The sequence below is a fragment of the Vulpes vulpes genome, chromosome 12 (assembly GCF_048418805.1).
Source record: "Vulpes vulpes isolate BD-2025 chromosome 12, VulVul3, whole genome shotgun sequence".
NCBI classification, from domain to species: Eukaryota; Metazoa; Chordata; class Mammalia; order Carnivora; family Canidae; genus Vulpes; species Vulpes vulpes.
The window spans coordinates 22,276,434-22,295,696 of NC_132791.1; the positions used below are offsets into that span (position 1 = coordinate 22,276,434).

General features: G+C 50.8%; 3 protein-coding genes across 7 annotated transcripts; 2 read left to right on the forward strand and 1 right to left on the reverse strand.

The window, feature by feature from the left end:
* Positions 1-3,721: 3,721 nt before the first annotated feature.
* On the forward strand, positions 3,722-7,234 carry ARHGEF39 (Rho guanine nucleotide exchange factor 39). 3 transcript variants are annotated; one of them, XM_026013259.2, is made up of 9 exons: positions 3,722-3,928; positions 4,122-4,216; positions 4,476-4,596; positions 4,830-4,948; positions 5,510-5,580; positions 5,775-5,903; positions 6,092-6,321; positions 6,573-6,661; positions 6,835-7,234. In XM_026013259.2, the coding sequence occupies exons 1-9, from the start codon at positions 3,791-3,793 to the stop codon at positions 6,848-6,850; spliced, it is 1,008 nt and encodes a 335-aa protein (XP_025869044.1). In that variant the 5' UTR covers positions 3,722-3,790; the 3' UTR covers positions 6,851-7,234. The 3 variants fall into 3 exon arrangements, with proteins under 3 accessions (XP_025869044.1, XP_072584071.1, XP_072584072.1); XM_072727970.1 differs by having other exon boundaries at positions 6,838-7,234; XM_072727971.1 differs by lacking the exon at positions 5,775-5,903.
* Positions 7,235-7,493: 259 nt separating this feature from the next.
* On the reverse strand, positions 7,494-10,048 carry CCDC107 (coiled-coil domain containing 107). 3 transcript variants are annotated; one of them, XM_026013257.2, is made up of 6 exons: positions 9,828-10,048; positions 9,587-9,738; positions 8,209-8,269; positions 8,025-8,115; positions 7,819-7,931; positions 7,494-7,737 (listed from the first exon to the last, which is right to left on the reverse strand). In XM_026013257.2, the coding sequence occupies exons 1-6, from the start codon at positions 9,931-9,933 to the stop codon at positions 7,532-7,534; spliced, it is 729 nt and encodes a 242-aa protein (XP_025869042.1). In that variant the 5' UTR covers positions 9,934-10,048; the 3' UTR covers positions 7,494-7,531. The 3 variants fall into 3 exon arrangements, with proteins under 3 accessions (XP_025869042.1, XP_025869041.1, XP_025869043.1); XM_026013256.2 differs by having other exon boundaries at positions 7,819-7,943; positions 9,828-9,997; XM_026013258.2 differs by lacking the exon at positions 7,819-7,931 and having other exon boundaries at positions 9,828-9,987.
* A 3,099-nt stretch (positions 10,049-13,147) lies between these two features.
* SIT1 (signaling threshold regulating transmembrane adaptor 1) lies at positions 13,148-14,949 on the forward strand. Its single transcript, XM_072731896.1, has 5 exons — positions 13,148-13,430; positions 13,544-13,679; positions 13,766-13,824; positions 13,942-14,003; positions 14,094-14,949. Exons 1-5 carry the CDS (start codon positions 13,148-13,150, stop codon positions 14,325-14,327), a joined length of 774 nt encoding a protein of 257 aa, XP_072587997.1. The 3' UTR covers positions 14,328-14,949.
* The last annotated feature ends 4,314 nt before the right edge of the window (positions 14,950-19,263 follow it).

Here is a 19,263-nt window from a genome sequence, read left to right on the forward strand (position 1 = left end):
ATGATCAGGGCTTTGAAAAAGCAGCAGTTCAATTGCTAAAAACAAGGTGGAGAATGGGATTTTGTGCAAAGGAAAGGCATCAGATATCTTGTGCAGGAGAATGACGGAATCCAGTTCTCATATTATGTTGTGCTGAGGGCTGGGGGAGAGCAAGGGCAAGGAGAAGAGTGAAAGGACCCCAAGAATGGGCTTGGGGTTCCCAGTATGCCTGTTCATTTGAGAAACATTTATTGAGCCTCCTCCAACCCTCCAAGAACTGTTCTAAGCCGTAGGGATGCAGCATTGAACTAGAGGACAGCCTCTACTGTTCTGTAGCTCACATTATAGTAAGGTCCCTATGGTTTCAACAAACCAGAAGAAAGTAAGACCATCTCAGGAAGTTCCTAGCTGGGGCTAACATTCAGTAGATATGCACCCGTATGGTTGTATGGATTGGAGAAATATATTGAAGTATTTCTAATTTTGTTGAGAATTAGCCCCTAGCTTCAGGGTGGCTCCTGCTACCTCACTCCTCCCCGGGAACTGTACTGATCTCTTATCTAAAGAGATAATGCCTGGCAGAGCGGAGGCCCAAGGACCCCACTTGAATGCCCCAGCCAGCCTCCACTGTCATGAATGGGTACTTGTGTACCCACTACCCTGTTAATGATTTTTACTCTCTCTTCTGTCTAAATCCCTTCTATGGTTCAAGACTCAGCTCAAAAGCCACCTCCTCCACTCTCTACCATGGAAGAGATTTCTGGTGCCGCTGAACCACCACAGTTCTTTGCCTGCACTTGCTAATAACCTTGCCCATCATCCAACTTATATTATGGTGATTTATGACATTTTATCTGCTCTAATAGTCTTGAGCTCCATTAAGGGCAGGGTCCAGTATTTGATTAAGTCTTTTATTCACCAACCATTATTGAGCATTTTTCTCTCTGCAGATCACCTTGCCAGGACTTGAGAAAAACCAAATTGACTGAATAACCAAACCTGCCCTCAGGGAGCTCATTGTCAATGACTTGTGTTTGTCAAATCACATCTGTTCCAAAAGCATGACGTCATGTTTTTACGGCACCCCAAATTATCTGCCTTGTCAGGTTAACTGTCATACTTCATACCAAAACTTGCACAGAGCTGAATAACTGCTATCCTCCAGGGAGGCAGTCAGCCTAACAATCTAGGTTGCTATTTCTGGAGTCAAATTAAGAGCCATCCATGGAAATCTGATCCAGTGTGCAATGTGGAAGATCAGCTCATTGTCTGGGTCAGTGGTGATGTCAGCACCTTGGTTAGACACTGACATATGGAAGGTACATGGTAATATCTGAATCGGACAGACCTGGACAAGACAGAATGTGGTAATGACTAATCTAGTTGAGGTGGAAGAGGTCATGGAAAGCACAGAAGACAGAAGCCCCATGCTAAGTGGAGTCTGGAGTCTGTATGTGCAGAGATCTTTCTCCAAGATCCATCCTAGCTTTACTTCATTTTCCCTCTTTCCAAGTATTCTTCCTATTTCCATCGTTTTCCTTTTTAGGTCTCTGTCAGGATCCCCTGGTACACTTCTCTGCAGTGCTCTATTATGTCCACACATCTGCCTGCCATCTCACTTGCTTTTAGTATTTCAGAGCCCAGATCTGTGTCTATGTGCAGGTGTCTCTGTTTCAGCCTTTTAATTTTCCAAACGCCATTCTCCATGGTGCTCTTTCATAAGTGCTCTGTTTCTGTGTGTGTGTGTTTCTGGTCTGGGTGGGGAATAGAGACTCTGACCCTGGATCTTGCCTTTGCAGCTGGGAGCCTGCCAAACTCTAAAACAGGTTTGAGTTCCCAGAGTCTTGTTCCCTGACCCTCCCCAGGTTGGGACATGGTGTCCTCAGGACCAACTGACTGGGGCACACCCTGCCTGATGCATCACCTCTGCGGCATTTATAGCCAACTCTTTGGTCATTAGAGTCTGTGTCTTCAGGCATTTAGGGCCATGTTTCTGCTCATCCCAGGGCTGCAGAAGAGACTCATGGTGATACTGACTACTATGGGATTATATGCCCCCTTCCACCCTTGAACCCTTAGTGTGGACTGCCCCACATTCACTTGAGACAGTATAACCAGTCGGCCTACAAGGTTATCACCAGCTTCCTTGTAACCTGAGTCCAAGGTACAGTCTCACCCAAACTTTCTCTTTCCACCTCCAACTCTCCATATTGTTTTTCCCTGATCTAAGTCCAGCATTTCTCCTTAGAATTCTTAGAATGTCAGAGAGCTAGAGGGGCTTCAGAACCCTATCAGTACTCTGGTTCTTGTCATGGGGTCCAAATTCTTAGGAGTTCACTGTGGTAGGAATGCGAGGCCTGAAGGTTTCTTAACATTTTGGTGTTTAATAGTATTTTTTTTCCTAATTAAACAGTAATGCATTCATGCTTAAGCACAAAACTTGGGAAAAGCAGAAAAACATAAGGAAAATTTAAAAAGCACTGTATTTGTCCCAATCACCCTTTTAACCTCAGTGATCTTGTGCCTGGCCTAGGTTAGGTGCTTAAAAAAAATATTTGTAGAGTGCATTAACTTCAATCCCATCACCCAGAGATAACAAACACAACCTCTTGATTGTTTATCCTTCCAGTCCTATGTATGCTATACATAAATGGGATCATATTGTACAAACATCTTTGTTAGCCTTACTTTTTTTTGGTCTTGGCAATATGTTTTGTATGTTTTTCCATATTGATAGGGTTTTTTTTTTTACATCATTTTTAATGCCTTCATATTATTCCTTCAAATAGCTGTACCATAACTTTCCTTTTTTTTTTTTTTTTCTCACCATAACTTTCCTAGCCCATTCTCTACCACTGGACATTTAGATGGTTTCCAGTTTCCTATTGTTACAAACATCACTGTACAATCCATCCTGATATATATTTTTTTGTCCACATATCTATTTCTTTGGATGCATCCCTAAAAATGGAATTGCTAGGATAAGAGTAAGCACATTTTAAGACTTCTCATACATACTGACAAAATGGCACTGCCAATTTACCCTCCAGGACTACTACCAATTTTTCGAAAGACCTAACTAAGGAGGATCAGGTCCGTTTATCTTTGACTGGGTAGCACAGACTAATCGACTCCAAGCTTTAGCCTTTGACCAGAATTACAGCAATTCCAACCCCCACGTTAGTTATTGACGTTTGCTGACCAGGAGCTAATTGGCTGTCAGGTTTGGGATCAGTATGAAAAGAGAAAACGACTTAGTAACGTAAAACCTATTGACTTCTGTCTGAGGGCCAAAATATTTCAAACCTTGTGACTTGTGAGGTTTCCTAGTAGTGAAAGCAGTGGGGACAATTGTGCCCCAGAGTTTGGCGCAGGCCCAGGACAAAATACATACCATAAAACAAAACAAAACAAAAAAAAACCCAAAAACAAAATACATACCATAATGATTGCCCCCTTCCTAATTTTACACCTGGGACACTGAGGCCCCCTGGTGTCTGCACTCCCAAATCTCCTGACTCGAGGTCCAGACGGCTGCCCCAACTTCGCTCCACGCCACAGGGGGACTTAACCCCTCCTGCCCCACTCGGCGTTGCCTGAGCCGGCCTCGCGCCCCGACAGCGCCGCCCTGGCGGCGGGGCGAGGCCTTAACGGCGGAGACTCGGTGCGGGTCGGCGGGCCCCCGCGCACGCTCCGGCCTGCGTTCAGCCTCCCGGCGCCAGGGGGCGCACTCCTCCCGCCGGCCCCGCCCCCGGAGCGGTTGGGATTTGAATCTCCGGCGGGCCGCGGCGGGAAGCCTGGTCAGCTGGGCATGGAGACGTCGGGCGCCGGCGGACGGTGCCCGGTGCAAGAGCAGCGTGCCCGCTGGGAGCGGAAGCGCACCTGCACTGCCCGGGAGCTGCTGCAGTCCGAGCGGCGCTACCAGGAACAGCTGGGGCTGGTGGCCACGGTGCGGCGGCGCTCGCCCTCCCGTATGGGGCGGGGGCCCCGGGGACGGGAGGGTCTCTGCGAGGTCGGGGACCCCGGCGCGCGGGCCCGGGGCTGTCCGCCAGCACGGAGAGCGCGCAGGCGTCCCGCAGTTCCTGGCGGCGCGGCGTCAGCGCTCTCCCTGCAGCCTGGGTAGCGGTGTTCTCCTCCTGCAGTACTTCGTGGGGATTCTGAGAGCCAAGGGCACCCTGCGAGCGGCCGAGCGCCACGCCCTCTTTGGGCCCTGGGAGCTCATTTACGGCGCCAGCCAGTGAGTAGAAGGGGCGCGGGGTCAGAGGGGAGGGAGGGCCCTGCTCTCTGGCGGTGCTCGAGCTTGGAGTGGGGGGACCCAGACTCCTGTGCGGAGCCTGCCAGTAACCTCACCTGTGGTCTTGGCCCAGTGCCTTCACCTGCCTCAGCTTTCATCTGTAAAATGGGGTAGTAGCACTACCTTCAGGGCAAGGTTATGAGAATTAAATGAGCTGGTGCTTGGGTAGGTGTGGGACCGGTCTTTGTCCTCACCCACGCAGAGACCTGCTTCCCTACCTCGAAGGAGGGCACTGGGGACAGGGGCTGGAAAGCTTCTGCCCCCACCTTGAGCTCTACACCCAGTTCGCTGCCAACGCAGAGAAGTCCCGGACCACCCTGCAGGTAACCTGGAGATAATCTTGAGTGCTTCCCCTCTTGCCCTGCGCATTGCCCCTTCCTCTAGTGATCCAAACTTCATACTGTTGCCACATGCATAGCACCCTGTGGGTCCCCCCCTCGTCTGGGTTCACTGTCGGGGTTCTCTCAAGAGCACACAGCTTACAGAGGGCTGAGCATGTGTACACAGAGAGTGGCTTCTCTCTCTGTGGCTGCCAACCCTTTCCCCGTCACTCCAGGAGCAGCTAAAGAAGAACAAACGTTTCCGGAGGTTTGTGCAACTTCAGGAAGGCCGCCCTGAGTTTGGGAGCCTTCGTCTTCAGGACCTGCTCCCTCTACCTCTGCAGAGACTCCAGCAGTGAGTAAACTCACCTGGCCTCAGCCAGCTTCTCTTTTCTGAGTCTATAGGATTGCTGCTCTCAGCTTTGTGGGGTTTATGGCTTCTGTCCCATTGCCTCTCTCCTGGGACAAACTGCTCCTAAAAAGCCTCTTACAAGATTAAGTGTGAACTCACTGGAGTAGCTGGGGTCTGTAGCCTCAGGCCCTTAGCTAGGAATGTGGAACTCTGCACTGCAGTGAGGGGGGCAATAATAGAGCTAGTGACAAGCAGGCGTGGGAGAGTTTGTTGAGATGAGAGGTCCGCCTAGCTTAGGTTTCTGTTCGGGGGGGGGGGGGGGGGGGGGGGATGTTAAGGAGCCTGCAGTCAGGTTGCTGACTCTGCAGTGTGGGGTGGAAGAGGGCCATGTGGTGTGAGCCCAAGTTCTGAGTCTCAGATGAAAGAGGTGGGGGACACAATCTGAAGCAGAGCCTTCCTGGCTTTGCAACTGAATTATGTGTGGGGAGCGTTCTGTATGTCAGGCGGAAGGAATGCTGCCCAGCTCTGCTTTCCGCTTGTGGACTTCCAGTGGTCTAATTCCAGGTATGAGAATCTTGTCGTGGCTTTGGCTGAAAATACAGTTCCCAGCAGCCCTGACCACCAGCAGCTCACACGTACGTTCTCACTCCCTGAAACACTGAGGAGAGGCTGCCTCCCCTGCGTCCCTTTTTGAATCTGACCTCCAGCAAGGTCTGGTGTGTCCCTGTCTTCCACCCTCACCCTGGTCCCCTCCAGAATAGCCTGTCACCACCCTCAGTCAGCCAAAGTCCAAGCTGTGCTGGGAGGGAGGCGGGGGATGTTGTTCCAGGGGCTGCCCGGCTGATAAGTGAGACTGCCCAGAGAGTCCACAGCATTGGTCAGAGACAGAGGAATGACCAGCACCTCCAGCGCATTCAGGCTTTGCTCAGTGGCCGCCAGGCAAAAGGGCTCACCTCAGGTAGTCTGCACACTCTCCTCTCCCCCTGCCCCCTCACCCCCACCCTGTCCTCAAACTGCTCTTTTTGGGCCCTCCTTTTTCTCTATTGCCAGCACATGCACCCCATTTCCTCAGCCTCCCCTTCCTTCTGCTCCCGTGGCTCCTGGTCCTGGAGCTGCCCCAGAATAACAGCTCTCCCACCCCCCCAGGTCGCTGGTTCCTGCGCCAGGGCTGGCTGTTGGTAGTGCCTCCCCGAGGGGAGCCTCGGCCCCGAATGTTCTTCCTCTTCTCTGACGTGCTCCTCATGGCCAAACCTCGACCCCCACTGCACCTGCTGCAGAGTGGCACCTTTGCCTGCCGTGCCCTCTATCCCATGGCCCAGTGTCAACTCCACAGGGTCTTTGGCCACTCAGGAGGCTCCTGTGGTGGACTGCTCAGTGTGAGTCATAGGTGGGAGCTCTAGGTAAGGTAGGAGAGGCTCAAAATAGATCTCAAATGCCTGTGTACCCATGTATCTCCTTGGCCTCCTTCAGAGGAACTAAGCTACCTTCACTGAGATAGCAGGGGGCCTGGGGTTTGTTCCTGTCTAATTCTCACCTCAGCCCTGAATTCCCTCCATGGAAACAGCAAGGGCTTCAGCTTTAGCCTGGACCTTTCTGAGCCATGCACTAAGAGGTGATTTCTCCCTAGCTGTCCTTTCCCCACGAGAAGCTACTGCTTATGTGCACTGACCAGGAGGAGCTGTTGCGCTGGCACCACAGTTTGACTTTGGCCATCAGGTGAGTTCCCTCAGGAATGAGTGCTGTGAAGAGGCCTGTGGGCAAGAAGAGAGCAGTTTAATCCTGTCTCAGGTGTTACATCTGTTGGGCCACTCCACCCCCAATACCAGAGGTGATTTTGTCTGAGTAGAGTGCTCTTGCCAGTGCCTAAACGGATTGTCTTCTCTCCACAGTAGTCAGAAGAACTAGAAGAATCTTAAAATTCCAGAACCCAGGATACTTGAGGGGTAGGTCAAAGTCAAGAATACAGAGAAATCTTCACCACTAACTAAATGAAACAGATCCTTCATGGTGTTGAGAAGGGTCATTTCGTGTTTGCTTGGGACCAAGCCATGGCAGCTCATGTGACCAGCCCCTGAGAATCAGGAAACCGAGTCTGACCCCGTGGAAGCTCTGCTGAACCAGCCCCTCCAACACAGATGAGGGGATTCAGGACTGGTCACCTCGGTGCTGGCTCTATGGCTGATTGTTTATCAAGACTGCACCTTTGTAAACGTGGATGTTTTTACATTGTATGCATTTTCTATAATTTATTTTTCCATTGGATTTTAGTAAAATGTTTTTTTTTTCTTCCCTTTTTTGGAAAGGCTTTTCTGTCTCAGCTCTACGATATGAGGAGAGGTTTTTGTGCCCTGAAGGCTGGCATGATGGTGGCCTCAGGAGTACAAGGAAAAGAGCTGGAGCTCCCTCTATCTCTCAGCTCTCACACTGGAAGGTGGCCTCTTTTTATCCTAATAAGGGAAGCTTTTCAAGAAGGCCCAGTTGTTCTTGGGCACCTAGTATGGGTGTGTGTATGACCAGTTGGAATGAAAAAGCACACAGGACTATCCAGTCACAAGAACAGACTCTGTTTTACTAAACCTCCAGCTGTCATTTCTCCTTGGCGGGGGCTGTGCCTGCAGTCCTTCCCACAGCCTTGTTGCATCTTCTCCTTAGCCCCTGCTCCACTTCCCAGGGATTAGCTAGATTTCTTGTCTCCGTGCTCCAGTTTAAGGGCTCCTCCCAGGCCTGACTGTCACCAGCCTCCTCCTTCTCCTCCTCTATACATGAGTCCTCAGGAAAGGGTATGCTGGCCTCTGTGAGGGGAAAGATCAGGGATATTCCTATCTCAGAGACAGTCTCTACCCCCACCCGACTCTCTCCTCCCAACCCTTTACCTGGTTCTGGAACGTCCACACCCTTATTTGGCTTGCTCTCTTGTAACAGCTGGTGGATGGTCTGAAGCTTCATGTTCAGAAGCTCCTGCTGGGCTCCAGCCAGGGTAGTCACACTGTAGAAATACCTACTCAGCAGCTACCTAATCTCTGTCCCCCCCTCTTCCACCTATCACAAGTTCCCCTGGCCACAGGGTCATTGCTCTTACCGCTCAAAAAGGGGATCCAGCTGGGCCATCAGATTGTTCAGGTGCTGCTCTGTCTGGGCCAGCTGTTGTGTCAGCTGGGCCAGTTGTTGCTCTGGGGGTGAAGGAGAAAAGGAGAGCAATGGTTATTTATACCTTCTGCTGCCCCCCTGACCCCCTACCAAACACAGACTTGTGCAAAACCTACCTGACTGCAATGATTCCTTCTTGCCTGCCTCCTCTTGGAGAACTGCAGCCTCATCTTTCCCCTGTTGTAGAAAGAGAGGGCTAGACTGCAACAAGCTTCCCCATCACCTCAGTCTCCAAGCCAGTGAGAGGGGGAGGAGAATTTCAATTAGAGAAAGCTATGGAGTTTTTAGAGAATCACAATTACATCTAGTCTAGCTCCTCACCTGGGACCTGAAGCAACATGTCACTATGCCCCACATATATGGTCGTTCAGTCTAATGAAATACTCCCAGGAATGAGCAGCTCTCCTGTTTGATAAAGCTCTGGCTGTTAGTTTGTATACAAAGCCAAAATTTTTCCTTTGTACACCTTCCATGTTGCCTTCCAAAGATCTTTTCAACGTGATAGCCACTCAGGAATTTGAAGATGATAGTCCTTGCTCACTCCCCTTCCCCAGGTCTCTTCTGGTTTAATATTACCAATTTTATTCAGTGAGCGCTCATTTGACATGGTTTTCTCTGGTTGTTCTACTGGGCATGTAGTATTCTTAAAAGTAGTGCCCAGAAGAGAATAAAACTCTCCAGGACTGTTCTGATCAGAAGACGAGGTGCACTACGTGTTCCTTGCATTGACTGGGGAAGTGGGTTGTCACCATACACAAGTGAACTTTATTATTCAACTACTAAACCGCTAAATTAAGTTTCTTCCGGATAGTACGGGGGTCCACAAATAGTTTATTATCGATTCTCTTTAAACTTCACCATCAAATCCAGTCCCCCATCCTAACTTGTCAAGTCTATTTGGAATCATGATTAGCTCTCCCTTTTAATTTCATATCTCCAAATTGGTTCAGCCTTCTATTTCCCAATGCAAATAAGTAGTCGGGCCAGGGTTGAAGACAGCGTGGAAGGTATCACTTTTCATTTCAATCATTTCGATACACTAAAATGTACTGTCAGTTTGTATCTCAAGGCCTCCTTTCTAAGAACATAAGACAGGTGCCTTGAATACTGTGGCCATAGCAATCAACAGTGTATCAAGACTGGAATCTTACCAGGAGCCACACTTTTGTAACACGGACACTTACTTGCCGGGTTTAAGTCCCAGCCCTACCAGTTACTACTAGGTCTGCGTGACTTTGAGCAAATGACTTAACTTCTCCATTGGACTGTTGGGAGCATTAAATGTGGTGGTCATTATTTGTTGACAGTTTACCAACGGCTCTTCACATCTGCTACCTCGCTGGATGCTCAAAATAACCCCCTAGTGTTGGAGAGTCAAGAACTACGGTCTTCGTTTTTACAGACCGACGGAAGAGATGTGTCTTGTTCACGGTACCATAGCGCCCCCATGGGAGATTCAGGCCCGGGGCATCCCCACCCCTGGTCGTCCCGCACCTGCAAACACTTGTACAGCACAAAAGCCACGACAGCTGCGGTGTACAGCGCCCCCAAAGGCAGAGCTCCCGCCCTGGCCCGTTCTCGCTGGTCCTTGGGCGGCGACGGCCGCCGCGGTTCCTTGGCCTCCGGGCCGACCTGGGCGGGGTCCCCTGCAGAGGACGGCAGAGGCGGGTCAGCAGAGCTGGGGCCTGGGACCCTGGGGCAGTCCTAGCCTCCCTCCAGCAGCCCTCGCTGATACCTGGCTGTGCCCGGAGGTCGGGGCTGGGGCGGTCTCCGAGGACCCCGGGCAGTGCCGACACAAGTAGCAGCCCCAGCAAACCCGCGAGCCAGAACGAGCCCGCCATGGCGGACCACAGAATGAAGGCCCCGGCGGCGCCAGGGTTGGCCGGGAGCCCCAGTACGCATGCGCACGCGGGGCGGCGCGTGGGTCCCGCTCCCGGACGCGCTGGGAGGTCACGCCCATTTGGTGTGTGGGCGGGGCAGCTTATTAGCATAGGACTTGGGCCCAACTTTCTTAAATGAAATCATTTCTTATCTATTTAGGGATCCTATTAGCCAGAATGCTTTTAGAAGCCTATAACCTTATAAGATTGTGCTGGAACACGGATTTGGTTTTTCATGTCACTAACCTATTCACCCTAATCAAAAAATGGGTACTCTCCTGGACCTTAAAAGCGCAGCACGTGCACCGGGCTCCGCAGCGCGTGCTGAAGGCCTGTTTCCTAGGCTACAGACGGAGGACTTGTTCCTTGCTTGCGCCTAGGGGAAAGTCCCCGGACCCTTGGCAGAGAGTGCCGCGTGCGCGTGCACGCTGACTTTCCCTGCTTTGCACTGTACTGTCCGCCAAGAAGCGATCCGTTTGCCGCGGGGAGCCGAGCGGCGTGTGGCGGGGCGTCGTCCGTCAGCTCTATCTAGTTACGCAGGCAGCGCGCCTGGTGCGCGCCAACCACACGGGGCTCATTCTCAGCGCGGCTGCTTTTTAGCAAAGGCCGTCGGGCCCGCGTGCGGCTCCTGCGTAGCCGTTCGGAACTTGAAGTGCAGTCAGTCCTTCCCATGCTCGTAGACGGACTAATTCACCGCTGAACTCTTCTCTCTTGTGGCTTAACACACTTTATCCTTTTTTTTTTCAGTTCCCTCTTCCAACCATGGCTTCCTCTTCCCCACCCTCTCCAATCCGCAAGTGCCTGTAGTAGCCACCATTCATTGCGTAGCATGGCACACAGTAGAATACGGCCTGGTTGCCTGGCCTAGAATCTTGCCTCCAGTACTCGAAAGCTAAATGACTTTGGGCAACTTACTTTTCTGTTTGCCTCAGTTTCCACTTTGAGAAATGGAGGTAATGATAGTACGAATGTACCTCACAGAGTTGTTATGATTAAGTGGGATAATACAAGTAAGGTGCTTAGAATCATGCCTACCTACTAGTGATTTTTACCTTGGGGCACTTGAATTTTTAACTCTCTTAAGCACCTTCCACTGCTATTTCCTTTCTGTACAGTTAACGTCTACACACCCTTCAGATCTCAGGGGTTTCCTTTTTCAGAGCCCTTAACTTCTAATTTATTCATTGGTGCAGCTTTGTACTTTCTTTAAACCACCATCATATGTCAATTTTATATCAATAAAACTGGGGGAAAAATCCACTTCAGTCCATTCCAGTTAATTAAAAATCAATTAATCCATTAAGATTCATTATAAGAAGAAAACATCACTAAACTGTAAATTGTAGGGATCCCTGGGTGGCGCAGTGGTTTGGCGCCTGCCTTTGGCCCGGGGCGCGATCCTGGAGACCGGGATCGAATCCCACGTCGGGCTCCCGGTGCATGGAGCCTGCTTCTCCCTCTACCTATGTCTCTGCTTCTCTCTCTCTCACTGTGTGCCTATCATAAATAAATAAAATTTAAAAAAAAAATAAACTTTAAATTGCAGGGGAGCAGGGGCCACATTTCTTTTATCATTTTATTGCTACAGCTTAGCACAGCACCTGGCACTTGTTGAATGAACTACAACCCCACGGGTAAATGTAATTAAGCTTTTTTTTTTTTTTTTTTTTTTTTTACAAAAAAGATTTATTTATTTGAAAGAGAGACAGCACAAGTGGTGGGGAGGGCAGAGAGAAGGAGACTGCCCACTGAGGGACCTAGAAGATCATGAGCTGAGCTGAAGGCACTTAACTGATTGAACCACCCAGGCGCCGCCCCTAATTAAGCTCTTGTAAGGAATAAGGAAACAAAGGTTCAGGAAGGTTAAGTAAGTTCATCCAGTAAAAGGCAAGCCGGAGATTCCAAGGCTTTTCTGTCTCCCTATCAGGTGCTTCATTAGCACCCCACTCCCCAGCTCTACCTTTCATCACCAGGACTTCTCCAGGCAAACCTGGAGCGTTTCCCTGTGTTCCATGCTGCCTTTTAATTCTGGGACACACAGGGTCATCTTTCTAATTAGATCAAGGAAAGAAGCCATTTCCCACTCACATCTATCTCCAGAGCTTCGCACATTAGCAAGCAATCAGCAAATGTGACTTAAATGAACGAGGTACATGTACACTAAATAAATGAATGAAATGGGAGTGTATCTTCTTGTTCTTCCAGAAATGGAGGGGGCAGGGCAGGGAGGAGAGACCCACACTCAGGGGAGTTGTCATAGTCTAGCCGACTCTCTAGAGGCAGCCTGGTTGCAGAGCAGTGTAGTCCAAACCTTGACCCTAAGCCAGTTGGCACAGTCAACATAAAGGAGAGGGTTCGGGCCAGGTATAATATGATAAATGGCTCTCAACTGACTGCTGCCTTTAGGGAATTCGGGTCCACTATTGTCAGATAGTGGTCTAAGGAACTTGAAATCCTTCTTCCACATCAATAGCAGCCCATGTGATTGGGCTGTATCTGGGCAGGGCTCACTCCACTCCCTGAAGTGAACAAATGGCTCAGCTTCCCAGGATATACTGGGGTAGAGTTTTCTTTAATTCAACTAACTTTTGAGATCGGCATTTCTTAGGGACAGTTTGGATGAAGTGGGTTGGGAGGGGGAAATCTAAACTCCTCTATCCCCTAAATTCTTTTTTTTTTTTTAAGATTTATTTATTTTTATTTATGATAGACACAGAGAGAGAGAGAAAGAGGCAGAGACACAGGAGGAGGGAGAAGCAGGCTCCATGCAGAGAGCCTGATGCAGGACTCGATCCCGGGAGTCCAGGATTGTGCCCTGGGCCAAAGGCAGGCACCAAACCGCTGAGCCACCCAGGGATCCCCTCCCCTAAATTCTTATACCAGTAATAATAAAAATGATAATGGTCATCTTATCCCCTACAGTCAACCTTAGAGCATGGAGGGATCCCCGTCCCATTCCCCATTGTAGCATGCTAAGTGAGGAATACATTCTCTCATGGTCTCAGAGTCCTAAGGCCTGGCTTCCTTGTCTCGTTGGTCCTGCCTCATGCTATTTTATCTTCTGGGAGTCTTCATGGGCTCACCTGCACAGTAGCACCATAATCTCAGGCCAGCCTGTCTCTTCTCTGGCCAAAGAAGGTGTAGGGCCAAAGAGGGGTGGGCAGAAACTCAGGAGATGCTGGGTGGCGCAGGTGCAGGCACAGGGCGGTGTCTTTGTTCTTTCACTCATCCCTCCCCTCCCCCTTCCTCCCCGGAAACCAGTGACTCTGCCACCACCAGCATTGGGGATGCTGAGCTGTGGAGGCCAAGCCCAAGGAGGGGTGAGAATAAAGGGGCCTGCAGCGGCTATCAGGCCATAAACCAGGCTGACCTCTCAGCACAGGGCTTTGCAGACTCACCTCCCATGTCAGCAGTCATGAGCAGAAGTGACAACTACACTTCAGATCTGCTAGTGCCTGGTGAGCTGGGCGGGGCGGGGGAGGAGGAGGGGTCATATGTTCCCATGTCCCACCTGCTAGGACCTGGAGGGTTGGGCTGGGCAGTAACACCCTCCATCCTCTGGTGTCCACAGGAATCCCCTCCGTGGCCCAGGCCTGGGGACTGTGGGCCCTCTTAGCGGTTGTGTCGCTGCTGCTTCTCATCTCGTTGGCTGCGCACTTGTTCCGATGGACTAGTGGCCAGAGCAGAAGCCATCCGAAGCAGGAACGGTGAGTAGGGGACAACGGAGAGAGGTGATCGAAGAGTTCCCCCTTACGAAGACGTCCCCACCCATCCCGTCATCTCTCTCTTGCAGCTCTGGAGGATCTGTGGAAGAGGTCCCCCTATATGGGAACCTGCCTTATCTTCAGACTGGTAGGAAGCTGGCAGAGGGGAGGGGCACAGAGGCCACGCACGTCCTGGGTGGGTGGGATGAGGGATTGCAAGAGGAGGAACCAGAAGTGACCAGATTAGTACTGTTCCCTATCCCAGGTCGGCTGTCTCAAGAACCAGGGCCAGACCAACAGGATCCAACTCCTAGAGGCCCCGCCATGGTGAGTCAGTTGCGGCTGAGAAGAGGGGAGGGAAGGAAGTAGGGGCTTTTCCAAAGGTCCAGGGAACTTCTAACAGCCTTCAATCTCCAGGCTGCGGAGGAAGTGATGTGCTATACCAGCCTGCAGTTGCGGCCGTCTCAGGGCCACATCCCCAGCCCTGGAACTCCTATCAAGTACTCAGAGGTGGTACTGGATTCTGAGCCAAAGCCCCAGGCCTCAGGCCCAGAGCCGGAGCTCTACGCGTCAGTGTGTGCCCAGACCCGCAGAGCACGGGCTTCCTTCCCTGACCAGGCCTATGCCAACAGCCAGCCTGCACCCAGCTGACATGAAGGGCCTAGCAGAATGAGATGAGCCTCGCTCAGCCTCCGGTGTGGCAGGGGTTACTGCTACCCTGTCCCCAGCGTAACTGTCTCCCAACCCCCCCCCCCCCCCAAAGACAGGTAACCGTTGCCCAGTCACAGGAGGTAATGTTCCCCAACCTCTCCTTCTGAACTGTGAGGGAGACATCTCAGGGGAATAAGTAGATCCTCAGTTTCTTGGGAATGGAGGAAACAAAGGCAGTGGCTCCCTCTCCATCTCTCTCTCTCTTTTTTCCTATCTATTCCTCTAAGGTCTCAAGCTCCCAGGTTTTTCACTTCCTCCTCCTTGTGGCTTTTAACTAGATCCTTTCTGCTCTTGCTCCCTTAAAGTCTACCCCTAACACTTCAGTGCCCCTTCAGATATAGGAAGTGGGCAGTGATGGAGGAGGTAACAGCCCCAGAGCAGAAGGTGGGGCGGGGAGGGGGGGTGCTCCATGAGAGCCCACAGTCTGGAGGGATCCTGAAACCTAGCGACCTGAGGAACCCAAGCCTGGATTCTTATTTGAGAACTCTGGCTGGTGAATACCAATCCATGCCCTGCTGCCTCTGTTGTGTCCCCATGTTTTCAAATAAAACTTCTCAGAAAGTCTTTAGATTTTTATCTAGAGGGCTCCAGATCTGCAACAGACTCTACAGACTCTCTCTGGTAGGGGTGTGAGCTTTGCTCTCTGCACAGAGCACTTCTGGGGGCGTCTAGCTGGGGAAGATGGACCAAGAGAGTCTGTGCCATGAAAACTGCCAGGCTGGGTGCTAGGGGTGGAGGCTGGAGCCCGGCTCAAGCTGTACTTGCTGCTGCTGGAATATCGTTAGCATTTGCACTCAGAGCCACCTGGAGCCTGCAAGCTCACCAGCCCCTGACCTACTACTCTCCCCACGGCCTCTATGCCTGTGCTGCCACCAGCCGGAACCTCAAGCTTACACCACCTCCCCCTAGGGCTTCTGTAGAGGCAAGTCTGGCTTAGCAGACCTTTCTGAGGTTTCAGGGGCAGAAGACAGCGGAAGCCAGGCTTCTACTGCCGAATTTCTCTCCTTCCTACTCACCGTCCCAGAGAAAACCAGAGTAGGACACAATGCTCTCGAGCCCGGCCTGGTGTTCGCAGGGAGAAAGCGGACCCTTTGCTCACAGAGAATAACCTGAATGCCCCGGAGTTTCCGGACCTCTGTGGACCCCAACCTGGGCCTCCCCCAGAAGAGGCCCCGGTCGCGGTAAAGAACAGGCAGCTGAGGCTGTGTGGGAGGGAAGGTGGCTTTGGGGGCGGCACCGGATGCGGGGAACCACTGGCAGCGGGATGTGGGGTTCTGAGGATTGCCAGTGGGAAGACCACTCGTGTCCGCGGCCTGGGGGATGTGAGAGGGCCAGACTCCGTAAGAGAAGGGGTCTGGGGTCCCGCCAACCCAGTGCGACGGGCCGGAAATTGCAGCCGAGGCCTCAAACATCACGAACGCAGGCCTTCCACTCCGCCTTCACACCCGCTCTCCCAGGCTGCGAGGATCTCGGCTCGCTGAGGATCAACCCCCGCCCCCCAGCACCCCCGCCTGGCACCACGCGGTCTTGCCACAACTCCTGCGCATGCGTAAAGCTGCCCGGTCCGTGGCATGCTGGGAAATGTAGTCCTGTAAGTTTCCCCGCTCGCTTGCCCGGGAATCTGCCCCGCCCCACAACTCCGCGGAGCCGGGACCCTGCGGTTCCCTGAACAGCGCCTCCTGGTTCACGGAATGTAGCGGATTCGCTCCGTCTGGAGCTGGGTGCAGTTTGAACCTTATTTTCCATCCGGTCCGCGAAGCCTGTTATCTTTTACTTTCCTTCTTCCCTACAACCTTTTGATTTATCTCACTGTCTTACTTGTCTGTCTCCGAGGCTCGTGCCCTAGCCGGGGCCTTCTGGACTGAAGGCCGGGATCGTGGCAACTTCCTAACTGACCCCTGCGTCTAGGAAAAAAATAAATTGGGGCAGCCAGATCCACCTCAGACACCTTCCGAGGACCCCCTTGCCTCATCTCTCCAGCTGGTCAACTTGTTTCCAAATACCTGGAAATTCTTTTCGTTTCTGTATCTACAGAGTTGCTTTCCTTAGTGGCCTCCATTCCCTGACTGGTGTAAGATTCCAGCCATAAGGAGTGCCCTGCCCAAGGGTGGATCACTAGGGGAAGCCACCAGAACCCGGTGAAGCCCCAGCTTTTCCCCTCTTCCTGAGATCCCAGATCGGAAGATAGGGGATAAGCCAAGACCCGAAGAGGAAGGGTCTCTGGGACGGTCAAATGTTCAGTGATAGGAAGTTCTTAAGGATTACTTGTAGGTGGGGAGGGGCCTAGGAAGCTGTCCAGCCAAGACCCCTCCATCTTTGGCCTTGCTCTGTACTCTGTCAAGAGGAGTCTAAACTTCCAAGCTTGTTTAGGCTATAAGGAGGGAAACAGAGCTGGGACATGGAGAGAGACCAAATCTTAATGATTTTATTCGAAACTTGGATCCAGACATGCCCAGAGCTAGATTTGCCTCCTGAACTTTTTGGTTATGTAAACTAATACATTTTCTTTTTTGCTTAAGTCATTCTAAGTTAGATTTTTCTATCTCTTGCAACCACGAGTTCTGACTAATTCTGTGGGGGAGGGATCCCTGGGTGGCTCGGCGGTTTAGGACTTGCCTTCCGCCCAGGACGTGATTCTGGAGTCCTGGGATCGAGTCCCACATCAGGCTCCCTGCATGGAGCCTGCTTCTCCTTCTGCCTGTGTCTCTGCCTCTCTCTCTCTGTCTCTCATGAATAAATAAATAAAATCTTAAAAAAAAAATTCTGTGGGGGAAAGACCAGCACACCAGGGCCAGTGGAAGATGCTGAACCTCTGAGATCTTCCCTTATTGCTCAACTCTTCCACCAGCCACCCTCCTCTAACTTAAATGCACTGTTATGCCATTTGTACAGTGTTCCTGTTTGGTGTGTGCCTCTAGCCAGGCTTTTACATTTCTAGAATTCTATAGCTGGGAGGAGGCGGAAAGATCTGGCCCAAACTTATATCCACTGGAGGAGCCACCCTACCAGCTTCTTCTTGAACATTTCCAGGAATAGGCAGCTCACTACTTTAGCAAGCGCTCATTTCCAATCTTTCTTTTTGAGAGAGCTTTTTAAATTTGGAGCCAAAATCTTCCTCCCTGTTACTTTTGTCATCAGTTCTGCCTCTGAGCTACAATCATATAATTACCTTTTTCCCTCCTGTACATGACAGCCCTGATAGATGGCCTAAGTCTTTTTTTCCCCCTTCCAGGGAAAAGCTTTCTGGAGTTCCTTTTACAGACCTTATTTGCAGCCTACTCATTATTCCCATGTTTTTCTTGAGCAGAGTCTTTCTTAAAGTGTGATGCTAAGAAGTGAATATATTACTGGCAGCAAACAGTGGAGAGCCCCTCTCATCATTGGACACCAAGTCTATGGGGCTTTGTTTGTAAGGAATACACCTATTTAGCCTTGCTTAAGTGAAGGGATGTTTATTGTTAGGACACCTGGGGCAGGTAGGAAGCCAAATGGAATAGGGATCACCCCAACAGTGGCTATGGTACAACTGGGTCTCTGCAGACTCTTGCTGAATTTGGGATTTACAATCACAACATTGCTGGGGACCTTGGTGACAGGAGTATGTGGGTCTCCCCATTCCTGCTCCTCCCGTCCTATGACTCTCTGACAGGGTTTCTGTTTATTTATTCCCAATTTTTTCCTACTTTGCTAATTTGCTTCCTTCTCCTCTACTGTAAAGTCTCAACTTCTGGTTTCTGTTTCCTCACAACTGCTTCATATTTTCTTCTCTGTCTCATGACCTCAGTTAAATGTTTAATTATAGGAATAGTGTGAGCATATGTTTAAAAAAATTAAATAGAACTGAAAGCTATACAATAGTGGTTCTCCACCAGAAGTGACTTTGCCTTCCAGGAAACATTTGGCAATGTGCAGAGACATGCTTGGTTGTCACAGCTGGGGAGTGTGTGCTATTGATGTATATAGTGGGTAGTAGCCAGGGATGCTGCTGAACGTCCTACAACACACAGGCCAGCCACTCACCATACAGAGTTTCTGTCCCCAAAAGTTAAAGGTGCTGAGGTTGAGAAATCCTAGTATGGGGGGAAAAGTAAAAGGCTATCTCTCCACCCCATTCCTACTTCCACTTGTAGTTCCCAGAGGCACCTACTGTCTTCTGTTTTTAAATCTTCTGGTGATTATCGCTGTGTCTGTCAATAATATTGAGACTACTTAGAGCAAGGGGAGTCTGGGTATATGGAAAGCCTAGTGAGGGTTGCCTGGATGGCTCAGCGTTTGAGCGTCTCCCTTCGGCTCAGGGCATGATCCTGAGTCCAGGGATTGAGTCCCACATTGGGCTCCCTGTGAGGAGCCTGCTTCTCCCACTGTCTATGTCTCTCATGAGTAAATAAAATCTTTAAAATAAAATGAATAAAATAAAATAAAACAAAACAAAATCTTAAATAAAAAAAGAAGCCTAATGAAACTCTCCCTTCTACAACCCCTCTGACAACTCCCAGCTACAGAGGACAAACTTTAAATGGGCTGTGCTAAGTTCCTGGCAGAGAGAATTTCCTGCAGACAAGTGTCTGGAGAACAGCCTCAGAGCCAAGAAAAAGGACCTTCAGGAAGGCAGCAGGTCCCAGAAACCGCCGGCTTCCCAGGAACAATCAATGGCTTTGCTGAGTCTCTCCAGCTCTCTAAAACACTAGCAGGTGGATTGAATTTCTCAGCCTTCTCAGCCTTCTCAGCCTTCAAGGCCAGGAGAACGCAGACAAATCAGAGGGCGGAGAGACCTGCTGGAGGAAACAAATGCCATCTCTGAGTGAATGAGAGCCCGGGGGAGGTAATGTGTGAAGGTCAAACACAAAAGATTTCCCTGAACTAGAAACTGTGATAT

Excerpts from the sequence above, each read along its gene's own strand:
- CCDC107 (XM_026013256.2), bottom strand. The coding sequence starts at position 9,933 with ATGGCGGGCTCGTTCTGGCTCGCGGGTTTGCTGGGGCTGCTACTTGTG. Across the intron at positions 9,739-9,827 it reads CGACCTCCGGGCACAGCCAG|GGGACCCCGCCCAGGTCGGC; the intron begins GTATCAGCGAGG and ends CGTCCTCTGCAG. Across the intron at positions 7,944-8,024 it reads CTGGATCCCCTTTTTGAGCG|GTATTTCTACAGTGTGACTA; the intron begins GTAAGAGCAATG and ends GCTGCTGAGTAG.
- ARHGEF39 (XM_026013259.2), top strand. The coding sequence starts at position 3,791 with ATGGAGACGTCGGGCGCCGGCGGACGGTGCCCGGTGCAAGAGCAGCGT. Across the intron at positions 5,904-6,091 it reads GGCAAAAGGGCTCACCTCAG|GTCGCTGGTTCCTGCGCCAG; the intron begins GTAGTCTGCACA and ends CCACCCCCCCAG. Across the intron at positions 6,322-6,572 it reads CCTGTGGTGGACTGCTCAGT|CTGTCCTTTCCCCACGAGAA; the intron begins GTGAGTCATAGG and ends ATTTCTCCCTAG.
- SIT1 (XM_072731896.1), top strand. The coding sequence starts at position 13,148 with ATGCTGGGTGGCGCAGGTGCAGGCACAGGGCGGTGTCTTTGTTCTTTC. Across the intron at positions 13,431-13,543 it reads TTCAGATCTGCTAGTGCCTG|GAATCCCCTCCGTGGCCCAG; the intron begins GTGAGCTGGGCG and ends TGGTGTCCACAG. Across the intron at positions 14,004-14,093 it reads CTCCTAGAGGCCCCGCCATG|GCTGCGGAGGAAGTGATGTG; the intron begins GTGAGTCAGTTG and ends TTCAATCTCCAG.